This window comes from Zingiber officinale, chromosome 8A (assembly GCF_018446385.1).
Source record: "Zingiber officinale cultivar Zhangliang chromosome 8A, Zo_v1.1, whole genome shotgun sequence".
NCBI lineage: Eukaryota > Viridiplantae > Streptophyta > Magnoliopsida > Zingiberales > Zingiberaceae > Zingiber > Zingiber officinale.
Window position 1 is genome coordinate 37,178,127 of NC_056000.1, and position 25,723 is coordinate 37,203,849.

At 39.8% G+C, this 25,723-nt stretch overlaps 2 protein-coding genes across 2 annotated transcripts; both read left to right on the forward strand.

Annotated features, from left to right (window-relative positions):
* The first annotated feature begins 18,903 nt into the window (after window positions 1–18,903).
* On the forward strand, window positions 18,904–24,011 carry LOC122008504 (putative disease resistance protein RGA4). Its single transcript, XM_042564250.1, has 2 exons — window positions 18,904–23,587; window positions 23,675–24,011. Exon 1 carries the CDS (start codon window positions 19,043–19,045, stop codon window positions 22,673–22,675), a length of 3,633 nt encoding a protein of 1,210 aa, XP_042420184.1. The 5' UTR covers window positions 18,904–19,042; the 3' UTR covers window positions 22,676–23,587; window positions 23,675–24,011.
* LOC122008505 lies at window positions 22,815–23,664 on the forward strand. The gene is made up of 2 exons (XM_042564251.1): window positions 22,815–22,984; window positions 23,188–23,664. The coding sequence occupies exons 1-2, from the start codon at window positions 22,815–22,817 to the stop codon at window positions 23,558–23,560; spliced, it is 543 nt and encodes a 180-aa protein (XP_042420185.1). The 3' UTR covers window positions 23,561–23,664.
* Window positions 24,012–25,723: the final 1,712 nt, after the last annotated feature.

The following is a 25,723-nucleotide window of genomic DNA, read 5'->3' on the forward strand; positions in this document are numbered from 1 at the left end:
CAGGGTTTAACATGACAATCCTTATGAGCTCCTCTTGAGGACATTATCAACCTAGTATCTCTAGGACACGGTTTCCTTCTATAATCAACAACACACACTATAAGTGATACCATTTCCCAACTTATCGGGCTTATTGATTCATCGAACTAAATCTCACCCATTGATAAATTAAAGAAATAAATATCAAATATATGTGCTTGTTATTATATTAGGATTAAGAGCACACACTTCCATAATAACCGAGGTCTTTGTTTCTTTATAAAATCAGTATAAAAGAAACGACCTCAAATGGTCCTACTCAATACACTCTAAGTGTACTAGTGTAATTATACAGTCAAGATAAACTGATACCTAATTACACTACGACCTTCTAATGGTTTGTTCCTTTCCATTTTGGTCGTGAGCTACTGTTTATAATTTATAAGGTACTGATAACATGATCCTCTGTGTGTGACACCACACACCATGTTATCTACAATATAAATTAATTGAACAACTACATTTATCACAAATGTAGACATTTGACCAATGTGATTCTTATTTCTAGATAAATGTTTATACCAAAAGCTAGGCTTTTAGTATACACTCTAACAGACACTTGATCCTCCATTTGATGTCTCTTGATTTGTGGAGGTTGCATCATCTTCTTCTCCACTTGACCCAGATGTAGAAGCTTCTCCTTCTTCTCGATCCAGCATCAATGAAGGTCTCTCCCCCTCAATCCTAGAGGTGGAGGCTTCTTCATCTTCATCTTGTACATGGAACAAGAATATGCTTCTTCCTTACTCTTTTCATTGCATTCCCTTGAAGATGAGGCTTCTTGGACTTCCTCTTCAAAAGTTGAGCATCTCTCAACTTCAGAGTCCTCTTGCTCTTGACCTTGATCCATTGAGTCACCCTCTTTGGATTCTTCTTGATTTGGTACAGTGGAGGGAATCTCATGAATCTTTGCCAATTTGCTCCATAATTCTTTTGCATCCTTGAATTCTCTAATTTGCTCCAAGATATTGCTCGACAATAGATTGACCAAAAGCTTGGTCACTTTATTATTGACCTCACATCTTTGGATTTGTTCTTGGCTCCATTTGTTCCTCTTGAGAATTTTGCCTTTTGAGTTTGTTGGAGCCTCAAAATCTTCCATTAGAGCAAACCATTGCTCTATCTCCACCATCAAGAAATTTTCGATCCTTGATTTCCAAAGATCGAAACTTGTGGATACAAATGGTGGAGGCACCCTCGTATTGAATTCGAATCCATCTCCGAATTCCATTTGAAGTTGAACTCTTGATAAAATCTTTAGCTTGATGAAATTTGCTTCAACTTCTTTACCCTCTAGCCATGTTGCCCCTTCCGGCGATGATTCCAGTGAAGAGCGACCTTGCTCTGATACCACTTGTTAGGGTCGAAATGTAACTAGATGGGGGTGAATAGCTTGTCGCACTCTTCGTTCTTGTTGTTGCTTGCTCCTTGATGATGATATGCAGCGAAAAATAAACAAGAAACAAAATACAACACTAACATAAGGGATTTACTTGGTATCCACCTCAAGAAGAGGTGACTAATCCAAGGATCCACACACACGACACACTCCACTATGAAAAACACTCCTTTATGGTAACTACCAAAGGCAGAGAAGCCTTACAACACTCTCAATACAAGAAGAAAGAAAGAGAAGCAAATACAAGGGAAATTTTACAAGATTTACACCGTGAAATCCTAACCCTAGCTTCTTCTTCTTGTTGTAGAAACGCCTCTTGACTTGGAAGTGCACCAGCACTTACCTCTAAGAATCTTCAAGAATTGGCGGTGAGAGCTTGGGAGAAGTCGCTGTGTATCGCTGTGTAGAAGAATGGAAGCTCTCCTGAAGGAATCACATGCCAACGGTTAAAACCTGCGCCAACGATCGAATCTCAATCGATTGGAGTGCTCTCAATCGATTAAGGAGGCTTTGGATCGATCGGTCGATCAATCCAGAGCGCCTCTGTGCTCTATAGAAATCGCCTGGATCGATTTCCCGATCGATCCAAGATTCATCACACGAAATCCCAGCTCCTAATCGATCGAGTGATCAATTGGAGGCCCCCAATCGATCGCCCAATCAATTGGGAGGCTTTTTGTGCGACGTCATCGGCTTCCCAATCGATCCACTGATCGATTGGGAAGGAGATTTTCGCGGGGACTCACCCAATCAATCAACCGATGGATTGGGCATGAGCCAATCGATCGGTTGATCGATCCAGCTCATGATTTCTTGCCCAAACAAGTCCAAAGTCCCCTAAAAATAACATCCAGTCAACCATAACCTGTTGGTACATCATGCCTAGCGTCTGGTCACCCTTGACCCATTAGGACTTCCTCACCAAGTGTCCGGTCAATCCTTTGACCCACTTGGACTTTTCTCCTCGTGTCAAGTATCCGATGAACCGTGACCCACCTGGACTTACCGATACCAGGTGTTCGATCAGCCTTGACCCACTTGGATTTTCTCGTGCCTAGTTTCACTCACCAGGACTTTAACTTCTGCCTAGCTTCACTCACTAGGACTTCCCATCTGTCTGGCTTCACTCACCAGGACTTTCACCTAACTTCACTCACTAGGATTTCATACTGCCTAGCTTCACTCACTAGGACTTTTACCTTGCTTTATTCACCAGGATTTTCCATCTGCTTAGCTTCACTCACCAGGACTTCTCCTCTGCCTAGCTTCACTCAATAGGTCTTTTACCTGGCTTCATTCACCAGAATTTTTCAACTGCCTGGCTTCACTCACCAAGACTTCTCAGTCAAGTATCTAATCAGTCTTGACCTACTTAACTCTTCTTCAACATCTAACTGGCCAACCTTGACCAACGGAGAATTGTTCCAACAATCTCCCCAAATAAACGATTGCACCTGCAATCTCCACGTATTATCAGTCTCCATGTATTGTCAATGTATTGTCAAACATCGAAACACAAATATCAAGACTCAAGCTTGAGCCTTCTCAAGCTTAGTTAACCAGGTCAACCTTGACCTAGGGAATATTACACCAACACCCAGGACATTCGTCAAGAAGAAGCTCTACTAGACTTGGATGCACTCACTTAAGCAAGTCTTGTGGCAAAATGACAACTATGTTTTTGCACTTTCTTAATTCTATTGTTCTTAGTTTTTTAAGTGAAAGATCAGGAAGATGACCATGGCAAACCTGTTCCAGCTTCTCCATGTTCAAAATGTTTAGCTTTACGAGCTCACCAAATGCATTCGACGGAGTGTCATTTGTGTTGGACAATCTATCGGATATTTGGGGAATTAGCCAAATTTAATTTATACTGAATTAAATTCAACTTATCTATCGAGATGACCTTAGTAGATAATCTCAAGCTGCTAGTAGGGGTTGGTTTCTGCCAAATGTTGAATGTAGACTGCACAATATCTGAGTGAGCTGAGCGGTCGAGGGGGCAGAACAGTCGAGCGAGCAGATCGGCCTAATGTTCAACTGGACAGAAAGCCAAGTGGTCGAGTGAACCAAGCGAGTGATTATGCGAGTGATCGGACGAGCAGACTAGGCGAGTGATTAGACGGACTTGCAGCCGAGCGAACAAAGAGGTCGAGCGAGCAAATGGCTGAGCTAGCATCCAAGTGAGCGTGCATTCGAACGGACATGCAGCCGATCAGATGAAGAGGCCGAGCGAGCGGCCAGGCGAGTGACCAGCCAAGCAAACCTAATGAGCTGTCGGGTGAGTAACTTGCTGAGCGAGCATGTGGTCGGACGGGCATGTGACCGAACAAACAAAATGGCCAAGCGAGCGAACGATCGAGCGAGTGAACAATCAAGCAAATGAGTGGTAGAGCGAATGAACGATCGAGCGAGAGTGCGACCAAACGAGCGTGCAGCCGACCCGATGAAGAGGCCGAGCAAATGGTCGAGTGAGTGACCAGCCGAGGAGATTGAGCGAGTGGCCGAAGTAGTGACCGGCCAAGCAAGAGTACGACCGGACGAAGAGGCCAAGGCCTGTGATGGACGTAGTTTCCTTGAAACAGATTCACCCCATCTCCGGCTGTGCTTCGAGGTTTTCTCTGGTCGTCTGCTTCCCAGAATACAACAGCTAACCATGATTCCCACCAAGCACTGGTGGTCACGACAAACTGAGAGGTTCCTAACTGCTATCACGAATACTCCATCAAACAAGAGATATTCGACAAAGGAGGAGGGTGAATGTAGGTAGAAAGTTTTAGCTTTTCTGTGTATGTAACCTTTTGCCTATGGTTGTAGCCTCTTTTTATAAGAGCTCAAACCAATGGGCAGTGTTAACGATAATTTAATAATCATTATTTGCCGAACCATGAAATTCCAACATTTTACTCAGCTGTATTAATCTTTAAATTTTTAATGTGTATGTTACACCCTTAAAATAAGTAGCAAAAAAGTTTACGTGGCAAAATGTTGGTTATTCCACTTGGGCAAATTTTGCCCCGATCGATCCAGCATTTGGTGCACGTAGGTCGTGCTCGCACACAAGTCAACTTGGTTCAGTACAATGAACGTAGTAGGAAAGTTTTAGCTTTTCTATGTATGTAATCTTTTGTCTGTGGTCGCAGCCTCCTTTTATAAGAGCTCAAACCAATAGGCAACGTTAACGATCAATTAATGATCATTATTTATCGAGCCATGAAATGTGAACGTTTCACTCGGCTGCATTAATCTTTAAATTTAATGCATCCGTTACACCCTTAAAATAAGTAGCAAAAAAGTTTACATGGCAAAATGTTGGTTATTCCATTTGGGCAAATTTTGCCCCGACCGGTCCGGCATTTGGCGCGAGTAGATCGTGCTCACACACGAGTCAACTTGATTCAGTGCAATGAATGTAGGTGGAAAGTTTTTGGCTTTTCTGTGTATGTGACCTTTTGTTTGTGGTCGCAACCTCCTTTTATAAAAGCTCAAACCAATAGGTAGCGTTAACGATCATTAATTGTCGAGCCATGAAATGTCAATGTTTGACTCAGCTGCATTAATCTTTAAATTTAATGCATCCGTTACACCCTTAAAATAAGTAGCAAAAAGGTTTACGTAGCAAAATGTTGATTATTCCACTTAGGCAAATTTTACCCCGACCAGTCCGACATTCGACGCGCATAGATTGTACTTGCACACGAGTCAACTTGGTTCAATGCAATGAACGTAGGTGGAAAGTTTTAGCTTTTCTGTGTATGCAACCTTTTGCCTGTGGTCGCAACCTCCTTTAATAAGAGCTCAAACCAATAGGCAGCGTTAACGATCATTATTTGTCGAGCCATGAAATGTCAATGTTTCACTCGGTTGTATTAATCTTTAAATTTAATACATCCATTGCACCCTTAAAATAAGTAGCAAAAAAGTTTACGTGGTAAAATATTGGTTATTCCACTTGGGCAAATTTTGCCCCGACTAGCCCGGCATTCGGCGCGCGTAGGTCATGCTCGCACACGAGTTAACTTGATTCAGTGCAATGAATATAGGTGGAAAATATTAGTTTTTCTATGTATGTAATCTTTTGCCTGTGGTCACAGTCTCCTTTTATAAAAGCTCAAACCCATAGGCAGCGTTAATAATCATTTAATAATCATTATTTGTCAAGACATGAAATGCCAATGTTTCGCTCAACTGCATTAATCTTTAAATTTAATGCATCTGTTATACCCTTAAAATAAGTAGCAAAAACGTTTACGTTGCAAAATGTTGGTTATTCCACTTGGGCAAATTTTGCCCCGACCAGTCCGGCATTCGGCGTGCATAGGTCATGCTCGCACACGAGTCAACTTGGTTCAGTACAATGAATGTAGGTGGAAAGTTTTAGCTTTTCTGTGTATATAATCTTTTTCCTATAGTCGCAACCTCCTTTTATAAGAGCTCAAACTAATAGGCAGCGTTAACGATCATTATTTGTCGAGCCATGAGATGCCAACATTTCACTTGGATGCATTAATATTTAAATTTAATGCATCCATTACACCCTTAAAATAAGTAGCAAAAAAGTTTACGTGGTAAAATGTTGGTTATTCCACTTGAGTAAATTTTGCCCTGACCGGTCCGGGATTCGGCGCGCGTAGGTCGTGTTCACACACGAGTCAACCTGGTTCAGTGTAATCCGAACCCTAGATTCCCCCCCCTAATAAAAGCTCAAACCAATAGACAGCATTAACGATCATTTGATGATCATTATTTGTCAAGACATGAAATGCCAACGTTTCACTCGGTTGCATTAATCTTTAAATTTAATGCATCTGTTATACCCTTAAAATAAGTCGCAAAAAAGTTTACGTGGTAAAATGTTGGTTATTCCACTTGGGTAAATTTTGCCCCGACCAGTCTGATATTCAGCGCGCGTAGGTCGTGCTCTCACACGAGTCAACTTGGTTCAGTGCAATGAACGTAGGTGGAAAGTTTTAGCTTTTCTGTGTATATAACCTTTTGCCTTTGGTCGTAGCCTCCTTTTATAAGAGCTCAACCCAATAGGCAGTGTTAACGATCATTATTTATCGAGCCATGAAATGCCAACGTTTCATTCGGCTGCATTAATATTTAAATTTAATGCATCCATTACACCCTTAAAATAAGTAGCAAAAATGTTTACGTGGTAAAATGTTGGTTATTCCACTTGAGCAAAGTTTGCCCCGACCGGTCCAGCATTCGATGAGCGTAGGTTGTGTTCACACACGAGTTAACTTGGTTCAGTACAATCTGGACCCTGGATTTGCCCCCCACCCCGCGTGAGAGAGAATCTCTCTCCATGCATTTGTTCACATCATCAATGCATGTGAATCAATATAAACCAATCAATATGCCTTGAAACTCCTAATGTGATATTAAAGTCTCATTCACAATGGAGCTTCTTTCCTCTTCCACCTCTTCTCCATTCACATATATGCAACAATCCTCCACATGAATAGAGATAGGGTATGTGATAACATTCAGTAGTTAAGTCCAGTATAGGACAGGTAAGTTTTACCCTTTGAACCTTCCCTTGTGAAGATCTATTTACTTACTAGTTGACAATAGACGCGATATCCTTGAACTATTCTGTCATTTGTGTAAGCATTGACATATCTCACCCAAGACTCTTTCTGATTCAACTCAGTTCTCATAAGTGTGTTCGTTCTTGGCCATGAACACACCTAGTTCTGTGAGAAGTTCTAAGAATTATGCCTTCAATTCTCTTCGAAGTGGCCCCACTTCTTTCTCATATAGGTGATCTCTTAAGAGTATTCCACATTACTCTTCTCGGATCATTAAAAGTCATGTGCTCAACCTCCATCCTTCACTAATCCATTGGGTCGATTCCCCCACAGTGAGCAATTTTGTCAGTACAATTAGGTTGTCCCTTTGAACATAGTTCTTGGGATCTCCAGTCTGCATAGGTTGAGTGTCCTTTGAATCAACATTTCTTATCGGCATCAAGCTCATCCCTTGCAATGAGTTTGCAACTAACTCTCTGTTTAACCCTTTAATTAATGGATTTGCTAGATTATCCTTTAACTTCACATAGTCAACTGTGATAACTTCCGTTGAGAGTAGTTGTCTAATGGTATTATTGTTGGTTGCTACTCGGAAAACCTAGAGGTTCCACTATACAAAAATTTTGTACAAAGGTCTGAACCTTTTTCCTAGCTACCATGTGTTCTTTTAAATTAAATTTTGGATCGCCTGCGGAACTTAACACGTTTGATCCAAATCACCTTAAGTTATTAATTCCATTAAATATTAATTTCCATAATTGGTTCCCAGTACTGACGTGGCGAGGCACATGGCCTTCTTGGATATGGGAGCAACCACCACCAACTAGACAAAACCTTTTATGGAAAGCTAATATTTAATTTCCTAAAATAACTTTAAGTTAACCGAAAGGAACAATTAAATCACAAGGAAAAAATAAAACAAAAGAACACAACATCGAAAAAAAAACATATTCGAAATACTAGAATTGTAAGCCTCTTGTATTTGGTATTATTTCCATAAATAATTAGTATGATGCGGAAAGGGAAAAATTACTAGTTATGCCTTCTAGAAAGACCTCTTGATCTTCTACCGTATTCCTCTTCTAACCTTGGACGTTGTGTGGGAAACGATCTTCCGAGATGAGAAACCACCAATGAACCTTCTTCTCCTCCTAGCTAGGTTCAGCCAACACAAGAGAGCTTCACCAAGAAAGAAGAAAAACACCAACCAAGCTCCAAGGGATACAAGCTTTGTCTCATTCTTCTTCTTCTTCTCCAAGTAGTATCCGGCCACCACAAGAGCTCCAAGCAAGAGGGATGTTTCGCCCACCACTAAGAGGAAGAGAGGGAGAGGATGTTGGCCGGCCACACCAAGGAATAAAAGAGGGAGGAAAAATAATAGAGGTTGTACACAATGAAGGCACCCCTACCCCTTCTTTTATATTCCTTAGCCTTGGTAAATTAGGAAATTTAATTACAATAAAATTTCCTTAATTTCCTTGACATGATTTAATTGAGAAAAATAAAATAAAATTTCCCAATTAAACTCTTAATGACCGGCCACATCATAGAGAGGCAAATTAGACAAGTTTCAATCAACAAATTAAAACTTTATAATTTGTTTTCGGAAATTTTAAAAACAAAATTTCTCTTCAAAAATCCCTTCATGGTTGATAAAAAAAAATTTCTATAATTTTAATTTTTCAACATGTGAATAATTTTCAAAGAGAAAATAAAATATCTCTCCAATCTACAAATAAGGAAAGAGATCACTTTCTTTAATCTTTTGTAGATCCTTTTTAAAAGAGATATTTTAATTTTAATTCTCTTTAATAAATTATATCTTCCACATAATAAAAATTAAAATTAAAATTCTTTTTATTTTAATTATGGCCGACCCCCTCTAGCTTGGGTTCAAGCTAGGGCCGACCACCCTAAACTATGCTTAGGCCGGCCCTAGCTTGATTCCAAGCTAGCTTGGTCGGCCCCCTTTAGGTGGGTATAGAAGGTGGGTATAGGTGGGTATAGTACTCTATAAATAAGAGGCTACGATAGGGACCGAGAGGAGGAATTGGTTTTGGTCTCCCGATAAAATTAAGCATCCCGTGTTCGCCCCGAACACACAACTTAATTTTATCAATAATAATTCATTTCACTAGAGAACTATTATTGAACTACCGCACCAATCCCAAATTACATTTTTGGGCTCCTTCTTATTATGAGTGTGTTAGTCTCCCTGTGTTTAAGATATCGAATGTCCACTAATTAAGTGAGTTACTGACAACTCATTTAATTAATATCTTAGTCCAAGAGTAGTACCACTCAACCTTATCGTCATGTCGGAATAAGTCCACCTACAGGGTTTAACATGACAATCCTTATGAGCTCCTCTTGGAGACATTATCAACCTAATATCTCTAGGACACAGTTTCCTTCTATAATCAACAACACACACTATAAGTGATATCATTTCCCAACTTATCGGGTTTATTGATTCATCGAACTAAATCTCACCCATTGATAAATTAAAGAAATAAATATCAAATATATGTGCTTGTTATTATATTAGGATTAAGAGCACACACTTCCATAATAACTGAGGTCTTTGTTCTTTTATAAAGTCAGTATAAAAGAACCGACCTCAAATGGTCCTACTCAATACACTCTAAGTGTACTAGTGTAATTATATAGTCAAGATAAACTAATACCTAATTACACTACGACCTTCTAATGGTTTGTTCCTTTCCATTTTGGTCGTGAGCTACTGTTTATAATTTATAAGGTACTGATAACATTATCTTCTACATGTGACACCACATACTATGTTATCTACAATATAAATTAATTAAACAACTACAAACAAATGTAGATAATTTGACCAAATGTGATTCTTTATTCAAAACAAATATTTACAAAAGCTTAGGCTTTCAGTATACACTCCAATAATTATGTCTATGATGTATATGCCTAGACTTATCATTATACAGATGACTCTGTGCCCGATCAATTGCTGATTAGCTATTGTAATGTATGCAAATTACCGGCACAGGTTTCGGCTATCTCGGTATATCTTCTAAGAATTATCGTAGTCATTCAGCCTCTTCATCATATTTGTCAAGAGCTACAAACTCAAATTCTATCGTGGATCTAGTTATTACCGTTTGCTTAGAAGACTTCCAGGAAATGACTGCATGTTCTAGAGTGAATACATATCCACTCGTAGACTCGGAGTCTTTTATGTCAGATATCCAACTCGTATCGTTGTATCCTACGATCACAACAGGATATCTTGTATAGTGCAATTCATCTTCACGAGTATACCACAAGTACCTCAGTACTCTTGTTATCCCTTTCTAGTACTCAACACCGGGATTACTCGTGTATCTACTCAATTTACTTATTGCGTAGGCCAAATCTGGTCGTGTACAAATCATCAGGTATGTTAGACCTCTAATCACTTGAGAATACTATATCTGAGAGGTACTTTTACCTTGATTTTTTGATAGATGTTGACTCGTATTTATCATCATTCGTGCCAACGTAGTATCACCCTTGATGAATTTCTCAAGAATTTTGTCCATGTAATGAGACTGACTAAGAATAAACTCTTCTGTGATTCTAAGAATTTTGATTCCTAGAATCACATCAGCTAGGTCCATATCTTTCATGTTAAATCTTGAGTTTAATATGTCCTTAGTGAATTTGATTATCTTATCATTACTCCCAATGATAAGTATGTCATCTACATATAGACACAAAATGACGTAGTCATTATCTGTGGCTTTCATGTAGACACATTTATCACACTTATTGATTTTGAATACACATTCCTTCATGGCATTATCAAATTTTTCATGTCACTATTTTTGTGCTTGTTTCAAGCCATATAATGACTTCACCAATTTACAAACCTTGTTTTTCTTACTTGGTATAGAAAACCCCTCGGGTTGCTCTATTTAGATTTCCTCTTCTAAATCTCCATTTAGAAAGGTTGTCTTTACATCCATCTAATGTATTTCAAAATTCCATAGTGCGGCTATAGCCAACAATACTGTAATGGAAGTTATTTTCGACACAAGAGAATACGTATCAAAGTAATCAAGGTCTTCTCATTGTTGGTATCATTTGATTACTAATTTGGCCTTATACTTATCAATTGTGTTATCTGACTTCATTTTTTTCTTGAAGATCCACTTACAATCTAGTGGTTTACTTCCAGGAGAAAGATCCATAAGTTCTCAAGTGTGATTTTACAAAATAGAGTCTATCTCAGATGTAATTGTCTCTCTCCAGTGAGGTCCATCAGAAGAGCCTATAGCTTCTGAGTAACTTCGAAGCTCACTTTCCAATATGAAAGTGATAAATTTAGATCCGTAGGATTTTCCTACCTGAGCTCTTGTACTCCGTCTAGGCTCAACCTCGACTGGTTCACCATCATCTTCTTCGCCTTGTATTTCATATGCCCATTTTGAGGAGCAAGCTTCCTCTCGGGTCTTAACCGGAAACACATGCTCGAAGAACGAGATATTTCTCGATTCTATTATCGAGTTCTTGTGTATATCCGGTATATATGACTCATACACACAAAACCAATACACACTACTGTTATGTACATATCCAATAAATATGCAATCAACAGGCTTTGGTCCTATCTTAATCCTTTTCGGATCAGGCACTAAAACTTTTACAAGACACCCCCCACATTTGTAAATATTTGTAGGATAGTTCTCTTCCATTCCACAACTCATAATGGTTCTTATCTATTTTCTTTCAGGACACCTAATTTAAAACGTATGGGTGTTGGCTCAAAACCTGAAGGAGTTTTGGGTGTTGGCTCAAAACCTGAAGGAGGCTGAAGCCACACTGAAGGGTGAGCGGGATGGACGGTCGTCCAAGCAGACTGCAACCAAGACCCATCTCACCGCAAAAGATGAAGAGTTGGCTAATTTGAAGGAAGAGCAGAAGGCTTCCCGCACTACTTTAGAGACTTACCATAGAGCCGAGTCGAGCATGTTTGATCTTATGAAGCAGACCTACATCTGCTCGGATGTTTTTAATGACAAAGTCGCCGATCAGGCATTCCGTCTATTCAACCTTCCTATCAATAGGGCGCTCGATCAATTGAAGAAAAGTGGCTACCTCCCCTCCGCCCTGACAAGCAATGTCATCAATCGAGACAAGCCGACTGAGTCGCTGCCAACGATATTTTGGATTATTTGGAGTGAGCCTGTTGAGAGTTGTGCTTCTATAATTTTTTTTTTAAGTATCAATGAATGCTCACCCGTCCGGCTAACCCTTAGATTCTTTCTTGTTGCTTGGCATTTTAATTTTTTGCCTTGTATTTTAGTTTAAGTGTTGTCGTGCAAACTCAAGTGTGGCTTTGTTGATTGACAACGACTTATCTTTGCAGTCGGCTGATCAGTTCTGGTTTTAAGGTTGCCGCTCGACCACTGATGAAAACATGGGTTTAAGGTCGCCGCTCGATCGCTGATGAAGACAAGAGTTTAAAGTCGCCACTCGATTGTTGGTGAAGACAAGGGTTTAAGGTCGCTGCTTGACCGTTGATGAAGACAAGAGTTTAAGGTTGTCACTCGACTGCTGATGAAGACAAGGGTTTAAGGTCGCCGCTCGACCGTTGGTGAAGATAAGGGTTTAAGGTCGTTGATCAACCGTTGATGAAGACGAGGGTTTAAGGTTATCGCTAGACCGCTGATGAAGACAAAGGTTTAAAGTTGTCACTGGTAAAGACAAGGGTTTAAGGTCACTGCTCGACCGTTGATGAATACAAGGGTTTAAGGTTGCCACTTGACCATTGATGAAGACAAGGGTTTAAGGTCACCACTCGACCGTTGGTGAAGACAAGGGTTTAAGGTCACCGCTCGACCATTAATGAAGACAAGGGTTTAAGGTCGCCGCTCGACCGCTGATGAAAACAAGGGTTTAAGGTGTCGGTTGGTACTTGGAAGATTGTACTGGTTCCACTATACAAAAATTTTGTATATCGAACCTTTCCTAAACAACCTATTGTGTTCTTTAAAAATTAAATTAGGAATCGCAAACGGAACTTAACATTATTGATTCCAAATTTAACTTATCTGTTCTTAATGGTTTAGACTTGGATCGCAAACGGAACTTAACACTATTGATCCAAATCTACCTATGTTATAAATTCAATTAAATATTAATTTCCAAAATTGACTTCCAGGACTGCATGGCAAGGTACTAGTCCTTCTTGGGTATGAGATCATCCACTACCGCCTAGACAAAGCCTTTTAAGGAAAGCTAATATTTAATTTCCTTATATAACTCTAGGTTTAACCAAAAAGAACAATCGAATCACAAATTCAAAAAACAAAAAAAAAAACATAAACTCGAATCATAAATTTGAAACTCTAGAATCATATGCCTCTTGTGTTTGGAATTCATACAAAGAAGAACTAGCATGATGCGAAAAATAATTATTAGTTATACCTCTTCTTTGTATGCTAATAACCTCGAGATCTTCTGCCGTATTCCTCGTCTCCTCTTGGACGTCGTGTGGGCGACGATCCTCCAAGATGAAGACCACGCAAAACTCCTCCTCCTTCTCTAATATTCGGCCACCACCACCACCAAGGAACAAAAGAGAGTAAGGGGAAAGGGAAGGGAGAGAGGGTCGGCTACAAGAGAGAGCTCCAACAAGAGAATAAGAATTGATACATCATGAGGCCTCTCCTCCTCTTCTTTTATAATACTTGCCCAACGCAAATAAGGAAAGATTTTTACAAAAATTAAAATCTTCCTCTTGTTTTTCCTTTTCCCCTTTTATTTTTCCTTTTCTCCTTTAATTGATTGATTGGCCGGCCCCTTGCTTGGGCACCAAGCAAGGGTGGCCGACCCTTAAAAGAAGGAAAATAATCTTTGTAAAAATTTTATAAGGAAAGAAGAAAAGCTCTTATAAAATTTTACAAGCTCTCTTTTAATTTCATAATGTGGATGTTAAAAAATGAAAGTTTTAAAAATTAAAATCAAGTTTAAAAATTTAAAACTTCTCTTATAATTTTTTTTTTAACATGGTTACAAAAATAGAAAAATTCAAATTTAAAACTCCCTTCCTTTTTTTCAAAACCATGAGGATGGTTAAAAAAGGAAAGTTTTAAAACTTTTAAACTTTCTTTTAAACCGTGTGACCTAATTCAAATAAGGAAAGTTTTATAAATTTAAAATCCTTCTTTTAAAACTTGTAGTCATCTACAAAGAGAGATTTTAAAAATTCAAAACACCCCTCCTTATTTGGATTATGGTAGTCGACCCCTCCTTGCTTGGGCACCAAGCAAAGGGTCGGCCCTCTTTGAGAAGATAGTGGCCGGCCCCTATGGCTTGGTCACCAAGCCATGGCTCGGCCTCCTCTTGGACACCAAGATGAGCTTTTCATGAGTGGATTTGATGCATTAATGAGGCTACGACAGGGACCTAGAGGAGAAATTGGTTTTGGCCTTCCGATGAACTCGAGTATCTCGTGTTCGCCTCGAACACACAACTCAAGTTCATCAATAATAACTCATTCCACTAGAGAGTTATTATTGCACTACCGCACCAATCCCAAATTACATTATGGGCTCCTTCTTATCATGAGTGTATTAGTCTCCCTATGTTTAAGATATCGAATGTCCATTAATTTAATTGAGTTACTGATAACTCGCTTTAATTAATATCTTAGTCTAAGAGTAGTACCACTCAACTTCATCATCATGTCGGAATAAGTCCACCTACAGGATTTAAAATGGCAATCCTTATGAGGTCCTCTTAGGGACATTCTCAACCTAGATGACTAGGACACAGTTTCCTTCTATAATCAACAACACACACTATAAGTAATATCATTTCCCAATTTATCGGGCCTATTGATTTATCGAGCTAAATCTCACCCTTTGATAAGTTAAAGAAATGAATACTAAATATATGTGCTTGTTATTATATTAGGATTAAGAGCACACACTTCCATAATAACTAAGGTCTTGTTCTTTTATTAAGGCAGTATAAAAAGAACTTACGTTAAATGGTCCTACTCAATACACTAAGAGTGTACCAGTGTAATTTATTAGTCAAGATAAACTAATACCTAATTACACTACAACTATTCCAATGGTTTGTTCCTTTCCATCTTAGTCATGAGCATCTGTTTATAATTTATAAAGAACTGATAACATGATCTTCTGTGTGTGACACCACACACCATGTTATCTACAATATAAATTAATTGAACAACGTCACTTAACAAATAAATGTAGACATTTAACCAATGTGATTCTTTTATTTCAAAAATAAATATTTATAAAAGCTAGGCTTTTAGTATACACTCTAACATAAAGTCATCGCTCGACCGTTGATGAAGACAAAGGTTTAAGGTCATCATTCAACCGTTGATGAAGATAAAGGTTTAAGGTCGCCGCTCGACCATTGATGAAAATAAGGGTTTAAGATCGTCGCTTGACTGTTGATGAAGACAAGGGTTTAAGGTTGTCACTCGACCGTTAATGAAGACAAGGGTTTAAGGTCGTTGCTTGGTCGTTGGTGAAGACATGAATTTATAGTCGTCGCTCGAAACTCATTCAGTGTCAGTCGGCCCAGAATGACGTTGTAGGCTGACGGTGCATCCACCACGATGAAATTGGGTGTCCATGTCTTCTTTAGTGGCTCTTCCCCGAGCGAGATAACCATACACAGTTGGCCGATCAACAATACTTTTTTGCCGGTGAACCCATAAAGTGGAGTCGTCATGGGTAGTAAATTGCTCTAGTTGATTTGCAGCTGATCAAATGCTTTCTTAAAGATGATGTTCACTGAGCTCCCTATGTCAACAACGGTACGATGAATAACATAATTAGCTATTACTGCTTTGATAATCAGGGTGTCATCATGGGGGATCTCTATTCCCTCCAAATCCTTCGGATCGAAGTTGATCTCAGGTCCCTCGGCCTTCTCCTTGCTGCAGCTAACTACGTGAGTTTCAAGTCGTCGAGCGTGCAACTTTCTCGCTCGATTGGAATTACCGCTGGTCAGCCCCCCCCCCCCCCCCCCCAACAATCATTCATGTTTCACCTCGGGTGGTGTTGCTCCTATTTTCTTTCTCTCGAGCTGAGTGTCATCTCTGTTCAACCTACTCTCGAACAGGACTGGGACCGTCCGTCGTTGAGATTGATGGTGGCGTGGTTCGACCGCTGTCTTTTTGTCTTCCCTTTGACCAACTGATCAGCGCTTATATCTCCGATCAGGCGACAGTGATTGATGATATTGCCTTCTTGGGATTGGCCTGCCAACTAGGTAGCAGTCCCCATATTATGAGTCACCGACTAATAGAAGGAGCAAAACATCGACATCCATATTTTGCCTCTGGAGGCTTTTGGGCGGTCGACCCCAATGTGCTGCATGACATGCATCCTAGGTTTGTGTTGTGGTTGATTTCCTCCCGATCGAGGCCCTTTGGGAGGCTGATGGCTGCTCGGCTGACGCCGCTTGGACGCTGTCGTTGGTTCGGAGGGTGTCTCCTTTTTCCTAGCCGCCTGAGCTTCTTCTACATTGATGTATTCATTGGCCCTTTTTTGTAGATGACCAAAGTCCTTTGGTGGCTTCCGAATGAGTGATCGGAAAAATTCTCCTTCGGTGAGCCCCTGAGTGAAAGCATTTACCAATACATCCAAGGAGACCGCCGAGATGTCCATCGCTACCTGATTGAAGTGTTGGATATATGCCCTTAAGGCCTCTCGCAGCCCTTGCTTCAGTGAGAATAGATTCACGCTCGTCTTTTGATGGCGGCGACTACTAGCAAAGTGATGTAGGAAGGCCGCTCGGAAGTCTCGGCATTTTACTCCGTCCGTGTATTGGTGTAGGGTGACCGCGTTGTCAAACTTGGCCAGGTGGTCATCAGGGTCAGTCGTCCCATTATATTCCCTAATCGTCAATGGGGTGTAGTGCTTCAGCAGAGAGTCATTTAGAATCCCCTCTGAAAACTGTTGGTTGACCTATTCGGACGAGTTGTCATCCCTAGGCTTCCTTTTTCTTGTGTTTCTAACGGGTGTCTCATCAGAGGATGATCCCCGATTTCTGTTAGCCCGGCCCTCTCTTCTACCGGGGTCTAAAATAGCGCCTGACATAGGGGGGGGGGGGCCGGTGCATGAGGTTCTTCTCCATAAGTGTCGATCGACCTCTTTCCATTCGGGTCTCGAATAGAAAGATGTTCTGTTCAGTTTTCTCGCTTAGCCCGACGACCCTCCGCGGAAGCTGCAGGCTCCTGTACTCTTTGTTCGGCCACTCCCTATTGTTGTTGTTGCTCCAATATCTTAGCCACTTGAGCTTATATTAATGCGTCGAGATCCTCTCGTGTCAGCATCACCGTGGTAAGTCGTCCAGCGTCTTCCATCTTCTTGTTCGGATGCAGACTACGTTCCCACAGACAGTGCTAAAATGATCCTGTCTGAAGGCGCTAAGCTGGAAAGTCGGGGAGGTGGCAGTTCCACTGACTGGATGAAGACCTCACTCTCTGCCAAATAAAACCAAAACCAAGGAAGGTGTCATTGGCCCTCCAACGCTCAAGTCATAAATAAGAGAGAAAAATAGAAAGTACTAAGGATAAAGATTTTCTTGTCTTTCCTTATACATGGCATACCCTTTTTATACCTTTTTTGGCGCCCCTCCATCTTCTCCTATTTAATGATTTGATTACCGATAGAGGATATCTTTGTCTTGCCTTCTTCTCATTTTATGATAGATGGACTATTTTATTTGATTTTCTTTTTTCCTTTATTAATTATCCGTGGTTTCCTCTTCTATCATTTTATCGATTCATTGTATATAATGCCAACGCCATTCTCCGAGCCAGACGGGTGGCTGAGCGGGTGGCCCGCTCGACTCGAGCTCCCGGTTCGCTTAGCTTATTTTCCTGCCGACCGGGTTAACTATACTCGTTTATTCAGATGACCGATCGGACAAGGATCCCTCCGATCGATCGATGAACCCCTTCCCGCTTGGATGCAACCGATCCTCGCTTAAGCCCTGGTGTTGACCATCTTGACTTTGATCTATATCGTAACAATTGACTCGTGTCAAGTAGACTCTTCTTTATCGCAGCATCAAATATTATTTTAAAATAAATAAGAGGTGCATAAGTTTACATATGGCTTTGTGTCAAAGAAAATTAATTTTTTTTTAAATAATTTGTCTAAATTGATAGGAGTCATAAATTAAGAAGTTTTTAATATGGTAATAGTTGAGAGAGTGAAAGGAACCTATTAGATAAAGTTTGGATTGGGGAAAAAAAAATCTCTAGGTTAAAATTCATTAATGGCTTAGATGTTTTTGAAACTTTAGTATAAACAAGATTAGAAGAGTACTGTAAGGAAGTTATTGGTATTGTCCTATTTAATAAATTAGGTGTCTAGATCTATATGAGACTATGCTAAAAGTAAAAAATAAATAAATAAATAATTTCTTTAAATAAATAGGGGTCATGAATTAATATTTGGTTTAGCATGGTAAGACTAAAACAGATTTACTTAGATTCATCAATAAATTTTGTTGTCATTGTGATACTTCTAAAATTTTAGTATGGATAAGATTAAGAGGATGCAAAGAAGTTATTAGTTTATTGTCGTAGCGTAAATTAGAGATGTCGTATCAAACAGTAAAGAAGATTAAATTTTTAAAATAATTTATTCAAATTGATAGGGCTCATAAATCTAGAGTTTTTTTAGCACAGTGAGAAGTGAGACACAGGAGAGTGAGAGATTATTATTGAATAAAGTTTGAAGTGAAATCTACTTATTTAGGTTCATCATTGATGACTTATATGATTTTTGAAATTTTGAAACTTTAATAAGGATAAAATCAAGGAGTGTGGACAGAAATTATGAATACTGTTCTATAGAGTATATTAGAAATGCATAGGTTGATATATCAAACCTTAACTAAAGAGGCACGCGATACCTTCGCCATTGCCGAAGTAAAGTAGCACCAAAGTAGTGTCGGCGGCGGCGTCTTCATCGGTGGAAAATGCAGCGATCTCAGTTGCGGCGTCTCTCTTCAGCCGCTTTTCCTCGTTGTTCCTTCAATGGCTGCTTCGCGTCCCGCAGTATCGCTTCATCATTCTCTCTTCCCTCCCCCTGCCCTCCTCTCCACCATCCACCGCTTGGCTTCCTATCTCAGTAGTTGCCGAACCCCTCCGCCGTCCTCTGACCTTCACCGCAACCTCAGCGCCCTCCATGCCTCCCTTCTCAGAACAGCAACGCTTGTGGACTACGTCACCCGCCTCCCTCCCTCCCTGACGGGAAAACTTGTAGATGCCATCTTCGCCGCCGACGACTTGGTCGACCAGCTGGAGTACGAGTCTCTGCAAAAGCAGGTTGAGGAAATGGAGAAAGCCGAAGCAGAGAAGGACGGCGTCGGCGGGAAGATAGTCGATCTCAGTGTCTTCCGCGGATTCCAGACCGGCGAGGACGACGACACCGCAAACCTAAAACTTGCTGCACCCTCGTCCTCGATCAGTGGAAGCTTGCGGCGGCCCGCGCTGAATCCATCTGTGGAAACGGAGGCGAAAGGTGCGGAATTGACGCTCGAATCCAATACGGATCGTGGCCTGGATGTTGAATCGCGTGTTCCTGATCCGTCCATTTGTGGTTGCTTCTGTTCTTCCAAGACCAAGAAGCAAAGGGAAACTAGGTCTTCTAGGTTTCTCTCCTGCTGCTTCGGTTTCAACAAGGACTCTCGTTCCGCCGTCAATGGTAATCATGCTGCAAAGAAGGAAGATTCTATCACAGTTGCTGCAAGAACCGAAATTGGTGGCGAAATTGGTAGTGGCACACAAAAGAATGATCTCTCATCATCCCAAGTAAGCAATTCTGAGGGTCAAAAAAATTCTTTGGAAGAAATTAATGTTGATAGGATTATGAAAATTGTGGAATCGCTGGATATAGTTTCTGCTTATCTCAGGGAGTCCACGGGAATCTCATTCTCAACTTGTGATCTTGAAAGTCCACATGAGATCTTGCACAAAGAAAAAGCTGCCTCAAGTTTAAGTTTAGGAGATTTGTTCTTCTACAATGATGAGAAAGAACAATTGGTGAAAGAATTGTTGAAATTTAATGAGGATAATGTCTGTATCTTCCCCATATTGGGACCAAGGGGTGTTGGGAAAACTACTCTTGCTCACTTTGTGTATCAAGATGAGAGAATAGAGGAGTACTTCCATTCAAGGGTGTGGATTTGTGCTTCTGATGATCTCAATTCCATGAGAATTACAGGAGTGACTGCAGATCCCCCTTCAATTAGCACACCCCTTGCTGCTCGTGAGCTTGAGAAGTTGAAATTCATGGTCAGGAACCTGCAGGATCAGTTGAAGGAAAAGAGATTCTTGCTTGTGCTTGATGATGTTGAGAGCATTGAGTGGGTCATGCAATTTGCCTCCTTGAAAGATTGTGGAAAGGGCAGCAAAATTATCATCACAGCTAGAGAGGAAGGTGTGATAGATGAAAGAGGGAAGGGGAACAAAATTCTTCTCAAGGGTGTGATAGATGAAGGAAATCACTTTCTTTCGTTCTTCAACTGGTGTGCTTTCAATTGTGAAGATCCACAAAACTATTCAGAGCTACAGGTTATCTCCAAGAGGATATCCACCTTGCTAAACGGTAATCCACTCGCGGCAAAGGCAGTCGGAGGGGTTTTGCAAACCGAATTTACGGATGCACACTGGACCAGAATTTTAAATGAGTTGCTGGAATTGAAAGATGACCTTACTGACATTATGCCTGTTCTTATGCTGTGTTACAATCATCTCCCTCCACACCTTAAGTGGTGCTTTGCATATTGTTCAGTATTCTCCAAAGGTTATCCATTTGATGCTCAAAACTTAATTAACATGTGGATATCACTAGGTTTCGTTGAACCAACAGATTCAAATAAGACAGTGGAGGATGTCGGAAGAGAGTATCTTGATGGTTTACTATCCAGGTCTTTTCTTGAACTCCCTATCTACAATAGATCTTACTGGAGATCTAGATACTATGCAATGCACAACTTGATGTATGATTTGTCAAAATCTGTTGGAGTCAAAGAGTGTTTAGTGTATGAAAATGAAACCATTTACCAGCTTTATTTGGATCGGTGGAAATACTTCAGATCCTTTATTTGCAACTCAAAGCATGTTATCAATTTTGGAGTGTTATCGAGGATCAGGGTCCTGGACTTGTCTTACAGTGGTATGAAGCAGCTATCAAATTCTATTGGTAATTGCATACACCTCAGATACTTGAATCTGGATGGGAATAACCTTTACAAGTTGCCTGAGTCATTGTGCAAGCTTTATCATTTAAAATTTCTTGCAGTTCCTGAGAATTGCCACAGATTACCGGAAAGGTTCAACAACCTAATCAATTTGCGGCATCTAAATGCTAGCGAAGAAGCAATAGCTTGGATAGCTAATAAAGGAAGGCTAGCTAGACTTCAAGAGTTGAAGAAATTCCATGTTAGATTAAAGAAAGGATATGATATAGGGCAATTGAAGGACCTAATAGAGCTTAAGGGAGAACTTTGTATTCAGGATCTCAATGATGTTGGAAGAAAGGAGGAAGTGATCGAAGCCGACTTGAATGGAAAAACTAGAATTGAGAAGCTGCAACTGAAATGGCGAACATGGAGGAAGGAAGGACTCCGTGTTGATGCACAGGAAGTACTTGAATCCCTCAAGCCACCACCATGTCTCAAACATCTGGAAATACATAGTTTTGGAGGAAGCCAATCTCCTGGTTGGCTAGAAGACCAATCTCTCATATTCTTGCAATCTATCCATCTCAAAAATTGTAATAAGTGGAATCAACTCCCACCATTTGGCCACTTGCCTCACCTTAAGGTTCTCAAAATTGAAGGTATGAACGTCATAGTAGATGGAGGCACATGGATGATTGATCCTTACCCATCCTTGAGAGAGCTATACTTGGATAACACATCGATAATGTTTGAGGATATTTCGTGGCAAGAACAACGCTGCAAGTGCTTTCTTAAACTTAAGAAATTAGTTGCTGTGAAGTGCAAAAGAGTAGGAGGATTACCTCCACTTGCATTGCTTTCATCACTGGAAGAGCTAGAGATAAAAAAGTCACCTGATCTTGAAAGCCAGCTCTCCGGGTGTTTGAAGCACCTAAAGTCACTTACAACATTAAAGATGTCAGCACCAAACCTCACTCACTTTCCATGTCAGGTGTTGCAACACTTGAAGTACTTGGAAATTGATGGTTGTCAAAGTCTAGTATCTTGGTTGATCGACAACGAAGAGGATGTTCATCATTCATCTCTTGTATCTCTCAGCATTGTGAACTCACCCCTTCCAGCAGGACCAGTTTTAGTTAAATTCCTAACCTCTATTCGAGAGCTACGAATTGATCAGTGCATCAAAATCTCATCCTTCAGCAAAGAGCAAAAGGAGTGGTTTGCAAGCCTGATTTCACTCGAGAAATTGTCCATTTCTAACTGTGCTCAACTACGTGAGCTACCTCCAAATCTGCATCAACTCCTTTCACTCAAGCAGATGATCATACAAGGCTGTCCAAATTTAGACTCACTACCCAGCAATCTGCCTGAGTCTCTCAAAGTATTCGAAATTTTGAAATGCAATTCAGTTCTAGTGTCCCAATTGCTAGGCGAGGAAGCTCCTGATTGGATTAAACGTATTCCCTTCCGATATATTGCTTGAAGGCATGAGATATGTTCAGCAGAAGAAATGTAATCTGAACTGCAAAACTTGTTTTTGGAGTGTGATAGAGTTGTGACTGCATGGATTTTGGGATGAAAGAGTTGTGACAAGGGATTTGCAGCATAGGATCTACTTATCTATGGGTAAGCGGATCAAACTTGCTGTTGTTTTGTGGAGTCAAAGATTTTTTTTGCTTTTTTATGTTTTCAGTTATACGAAGGGGAGCCTTGACGTAATGGTAAAGTTGTCATCGTGTGACCAAAAGGTCATGGGGTTGAATCTTGAAAACAGTCTCTTGCAAAAAGTAAGGTAAAGTTGCATACAATGAATCCTTTCCCGAGACTTGCATGGCAAGAGTTTCATGCACCGGATTATTATTATTATTTTTTTTATGTTTTCAGTTATATTTGGTCAATTCAGTCAATCGGTTTGATGAATAATTCTAGCCACAAAAGGCCTTACAGATAGGGTTTGAATTGTTCTTGGTAACTTTATCTACTAATGTGAAGCAGTGTGTTAAACAAGCCAAGGATGCTCAAGTCTGTGCTCACTTGTTGCAAGCTCTACATATCCGAAAGCCGAAGTGCTCTTGCCCTGAAATCGATTGATCAAGCTTCCAAGGCACATCCAAAAGCTTTGGTCCTCAACAAAGTCAAGGATGAGGTTTACAGTCGAGTTGGATATACAATTTTTTTGCAACTCGCCATGGATGCAGCTCCAATAAGGAATGCAGTGTTTGACATGGTGAAAGCAGCCTTTGCATCCATCAATCTGGAGTTGCACTCTGGAAGCCACCCTCATCTTGGAGTTGTCGATCACATCTGCTTCCATCCTTTGTGGCACAGGCTTCGCTGGACCAAGTTGCAGCGGTTGCAGAGTCAGTAGCAACTGACATTGGCTACACGCTCAAAGGTTTCTATCACTTTGTATCTCAGAATAGAAAATTTGTTATGGTTGTATGAATGCACTTGATGATGTATTTTGCTGAATGACAAGCAGTACCGATCTATCTCTATGGATCAGCTCATGATGGAGGTGTTGGTGTTAAGAAGGTGAAAGGGTGTCTCTTCTCCTTCATCTTCCAACTCTTTCATCTTTCTTTATTAATGGAGGTAGAGGAAGAGTCATCTTCCTCTATAAAAGAGCGTCCAAGGCAATTGGTGCAAGAGAGAAAGAGGGGTGCATGCATCAGGAAAAGGTTGTTGCGTTGTGTACGTAGATGAGATCGAAGTATAATAGAAGTATTGTCGGAATTTTGCCGAGACTATGTGTCTTGTAGAGAAGAACATCCGAGCCTTGGGATTTGGTTCGTGGAATCATGAAGAGCTTTTCCATTCGTTCATGATCGTTCTTCTTATAGTAAGTTATTCTTCGATATCTTCTGCAATCTTCTTCTTCGAGCATCACTGTGAGTTTTTCCATTTTGTATGAAAAGCGAATATCAAGATCTACTATGAGAGATCAATGTGAGTTTTATAATTTTTGTATTTATATATTTTCATGTTTTAGAACTACCAATAATGGTATTAGAGCATTGCCTTAGTTCTAAGAATGCATGATGGATCTTTTTGCTTGCTATAGATCTATTAAATTGAAATATCTAAAATGATAAACCAAAAGATCTATGCAAATATACCTTTACATTTGTTTGTATGATATGCACATGTTAATCTTTGAATAAATCGTCGACAGAGCTGCCATCGAAGGCAAGACTACGAATGTGTCACGATCTGTCATAATTGCTAAACCTCGAGACCAACAGCATATACCTACGGAGTTTGTCTCTGTTTCTAATCCGTGTATGATCGGGGGGTTAGTCCTTTGATTATGGGTCGGCAAGTGAAATGAAGGTGATAGCGGTGGAGAAGAACAGATAAGGGTGAGGTTTAGCGTAAGTAAAGAAAACGAAAAGAATGCTAGCGATTTTTTTTTTTTGTTTTCTATCTCGACATGCAAACAAAAACAAATGATTGTTAGCGTTTCTTTTATGAATGAAGGTAACACATGTAAGAAAAAAAAACTTTAGTTTTTGTTAATTAATACAAGTTACAATTAATTGGAAATAAGGTTCAATTAATGAATTGAACTTTATACAATAATATTTCAATTAATTAGGGTTTGGGCTTGGATTCAAAGCACGATTGGGCTAAATATGATCATAGGTAATAATAGGTTTGATTCGCTTGAACCGAATCGAGTTTGGTTTAAACCATTAGTTGGTTTAACCATTGTTTAGTCTAAATCAATCTAGTTTGATTTCCGGATTGAATAAAATGGACCAGGTTGATTAAATAGGTCGTATCTAATTAAATTGGGATGAGTTAAATTTTTTGGTTGGACTTAAATTGGATCTGGTTCACTGAATTGGACCTACCATGTTGATTTAATCAGACAATTATAGTTCAAAATAAACCCCAGTTTAGTTCAAACTATTAGTTGGTTTAAATAAACCAGTTTGATCCAATCCAAAATCAATTTAGATTGATTATTGGGCTTGGACCAAATATGATCAAATGACCAGATTTGTTCTATTGGGTCATATTTGATTAAAAACAAAGATTAGATTTGTTCTAATAGGTCAAACTAATTCAATGGGTATTAGGTTGATCAAACGAACCTGAGTTTGATCAATAAGTCTGATATTGATTTAAATGAGCTTAGATTAAATAATAACATAACATAGGTAAGAAATTCCTGTCTAATTAAATTAGTTCTAATGAGGATAATAGACTAAGTTCAGGATATGGTTTCCTAATTGACTTGTCTAATCGGTCAGTTGACTTAAACTCCTGAAAATCAAGAAAATTTATTTTTCTTGATTAATAATATTGGCTCTATGCATGTATAAATTGAATTAAGTCAGTTTTGTATTGGTAAGTTGATTTTGTACTGACTTATTTAATTTACAGATGACATGAACTATTACCACCTTAACTCATCGCGAAGTGCGACGAAACTAGCTGAGGGAGGAAATTTAGGAGATTGAATATAACCCAGTTTATGGAGCCAACGGATACATTGAAAGACTTGATCGATTGTCTTGGAAAC

Coding starts and splice junctions, on each gene's coding strand:
- LOC122008504 (XM_042564250.1), top strand. CDS start 19,043: ATGGCTGCTTCGCGTCCCGCAGTATCGCTTCATCATTCTCTCTTCCCT.
- LOC122008505 (XM_042564251.1), top strand. CDS start 22,815: ATGGGTAAGCGGATCAAACTTGCTGTTGTTTTGTGGAGTCAAAGATTT. Junction 22,985..23,187: donor AGTCTCTTGCAAAAAGTAAG/GTAAAGTTGCAT, acceptor AATGTGAAGCAG/TGTGTTAAACAAGCCAAGGA.